This window comes from Solanum stenotomum, chromosome 10, assembly GCF_019186545.1.
Source record: "Solanum stenotomum isolate F172 chromosome 10, ASM1918654v1, whole genome shotgun sequence".
NCBI lineage: Eukaryota > Viridiplantae > Streptophyta > Magnoliopsida > Solanales > Solanaceae > Solanum > Solanum stenotomum.
The window spans coordinates 8920477-8923788 of NC_064291.1; the positions used below are offsets into that span (position 1 = coordinate 8920477).

Here is a 3312-nt window from a genome sequence, read left to right on the forward strand (position 1 = left end):
TGCATCATATTTAGAGGCTCTTGTACTTATGACACCAATTCTTGAGTAGTATTTTAGCTTTCCGCGTTCATATTTATAAGGAATTCAGTGTTGGAATTTTACTCGTTATTTGTCTTTTTACCTCATTAGTTAATTATGCTTGGTAAATAGTTGGGTTGGCTTACTTATTGGTTGGGAACATAGGTGCCATCACGACTTGTGACATTGGGTCGTGACAAAGATCTTATGGCTTTCAACTTAGTTTGGAATTCATTTTCTATGAAGGATGTAAAAGCTTTGCTAGTTTGCAGGGCATTACTTTTGCAGCTGAGCAATTGTGTCCAGGTGGACCTACTATAGTCATCCACTATGGTTAGGAAATAATGGTAACCATCATGGGTGGGAGTATGGTATGGTCCCCATAGATCAATGTGTAGCAAACCAAACACCTTAGCAGTGGTAGTGGTACTTTCAGGAAATTGAAGTCTGGTCTGCCTAGCCATTGGGCATATGGTACAACTGAAAGGTTATTTGGGAGAAAAAATGACAGGTATGGTGAAAATATTTTTCATTTTCACAAAAGGTACATGTCCTAGTCTAGCATGCCATAAGAGTTCATCATCATGAGTGTGATTGAAAGTAATAGCAAAAGAAGAACAATTATCAGTAGGACAAACAAGAGAACTGACAGTAGAACAACCATTTTTATTGATAGAATTAGAATGTTTTACAGTACATTTATTAGGATCAAAATCCTTGTTAATATTGACTACAGAAGGAACAAGATGGCATTTCACATAAGATGAGTTGATCTCAGCAGGAGATGGGCAACAATTGTGACATTTGGGACATAGGAAGTATATACCATTCTTGGCTCTACCAAGTTCCAGAGGGTTCTTCAGAGAAGGGTCGTGCAGCAAACAAGAAACACTGTTAAAACTAACTACACCATGAAGTTGTAATGCCAAACAGTGAACTGAGATTAAATTAAACTTGAAACTTGGTACAAACAATACTTTTTTAAGTCATTGTTGAACTTAGACTAACATCACCAATTTCAGTCACTTTAACTTTGTAACCATTAGGTAGAGAAATTAAGAAAGGATATGGGAGTGGTCTGATGTTTGTGAGTGTGGTTTTATTGTAAGTCATACGATGAGGTGCTCCTGAATCTATGATCCAAGAGTCAGCAACTAATTTAACACACCTATATGATAGATCACCTATTTTATTTATAGAAGAGTAGCAAACAAGTATACCTGCCAAGTTCACAGCTCAATTCATCATGTTATTAGAATTATCTGGGTTAGTGCCTCCATTTCCAACTTGTATAGTTCCCAAGAGATTAAGCATCTATTCATATTGGTTCTTAGACATTCAATGGCATTTGCCTCTTCAATTCAGGATCTTCCTCGCTCTGGTCCTTACTCATCTCAGAAGCACATACATTTCCCACAGAACCTAAACTTTTTCCCTTTGGAAACCTTGAGTTGGATGGGTAACCATGAAGTTTGTAGCACCTGTCCTTTGTGTGTCCTGATCTTTTATAGTAGTCACTGAATAGTGAGGACCTATTAGTGCTAGAACTGCCTCTAAACATAGTGTTGTTGTTGTTGTTGTTGTTGTTGTGATTATTAGGCCCATTTCCACCTCCCCTAGTGGAACTGTAATTAGTCCTGGGATTTTTTAGTCCTGTACCATTGTTAGATTGGACATATGCATTCAGTGAGGTGGAATCCAACACTGTGTGGTTGTGAGGCTTCATCTTTCTTTGTTTTTCCTCTTGGGATAAAATGGCAAAGGCTTGTGCCATGCTGGAAAGTGTGCTCATCTCCTCTAATGGTTATATACATCTAGTGTAGCCCCATTAAAAATGTATTAGTCTTCTATCCTATTCAGCTTTGTGCAACTTGGTCTTACCACCACAAGTGCACACACATGTACAATGGGAACTAATATCAATAGTGTTCATCTCTTCCCACAACTTCTTCATTTTCGTGTAATAGCCAGTAATATCTAAAGCACCTTGGACGAGGTCATTTATCTCCTTTTGTAGCTGATACAACTTGTATCCATTCGTTTGGTCATACCTTTCTTCCAACTCTGCCCAAAGTTCCTTTGCATTGTTCACATAGTGCAGGTTGTCACGTAAATCAGGGGACAATGAGTTCATGATCCAAGATGTTACCATGTCGTCACACCTTTCCCACCGTAGAAAACTGGGATCAGTAGGATCAGGTCGCACCAATGCTCCATTGATGAATCATGTCTTGCCTTTCACTGATAAGGCTCTAAGGACAGCTTTTCTGTAACGACCCTAAAAACGAACTAGTGAAGCTAGAGCCTCACATGTGAGTTTGGAGTTGAGAAATTGATGAAATGATGAGAAATGACCGTGACGTCCGGAAACTAGTCATTTGAACTAGTGAGTTGTAAGGTTCAACTTTAAATGGTCATATCTTTTAGCTCAAAATGAATTAGGTGGACCTTTACCTATCCAATTAAAGGTCTTTGAGTCCTCTTTCCAACGCCACCGAGTTTTCCCAATTCCGACCTTGGAGTAAAAAGTTATGCCCGAAATAGTGAAGCACTGACCAAAAGGACGAGTTTAGACGGAAAGGGGCAAAATTTTTCAAGTTAAGACTTTATGGGTCCTTAGTCCTTTTCCAAAATTGACCCTATGCTATTTTATTCTTTTCCTAGCAATTATAAGACCTTTTTATGACTTAATTCCTTTCATTTAAGTCACTCCTCTTAGAATTTCCAAAAATCATTCCCTCTCTCAGATATTTCTCTCTAACTCAAGGAAAAAGATGAGTTGGAGCTAGGGTTGAAGATTTTGAGTGCTTCTTCTTCAATTTTCGTGGGTTTCCAACTTAAAGGCATGGGGATCCTTATCCTTGATTATTCTTTCTTTCTAGGAACCCAATCAAAAGGTTTTCAAGGTTTTTCAAATACACACAAAAACCTATTTCGATTCTAGCATGGGTTCTTGCATAAAAAGGTTTTAAATGATGATTTATATGGTTATTAATGATTATTAATGGTTTTTAGAAAGAAATCCCCATGAACCCATGTCTTCTCAAATTCTCTAAATTTGGCCTAAAGTGGGTGTATTGATTTTGTGTAATTGATGGACGATTATTGTGTAGATTGTTGTGGACTGTTCATATATGTATTTATCTATGTGGAATTGTTAAGAATTGTTAGTGAATTGAAGGATGTGGGATGTTAGCCTTGAATGGACAAAATTGTGAATTGGTCTTCATGTTGATTATTGGCTTATGCTTAGCTTAGCTTGTATAGTTGAATGTTGTTATTATCATTGTTATT

General features: G+C 37.4%; 1 protein-coding gene across 1 annotated transcript; it reads right to left on the reverse strand.

Annotated features, from left to right (window-relative positions):
- Positions 1-1348: 1348 nt before the first annotated feature.
- LOC125842716 (uncharacterized) lies at positions 1349-1792 on the reverse strand. The gene has a single exon (XM_049522044.1). It carries the CDS (start codon positions 1790-1792, stop codon positions 1349-1351), a length of 444 nt encoding a protein of 147 aa, XP_049378001.1.
- Positions 1793-3312: the final 1520 nt, after the last annotated feature.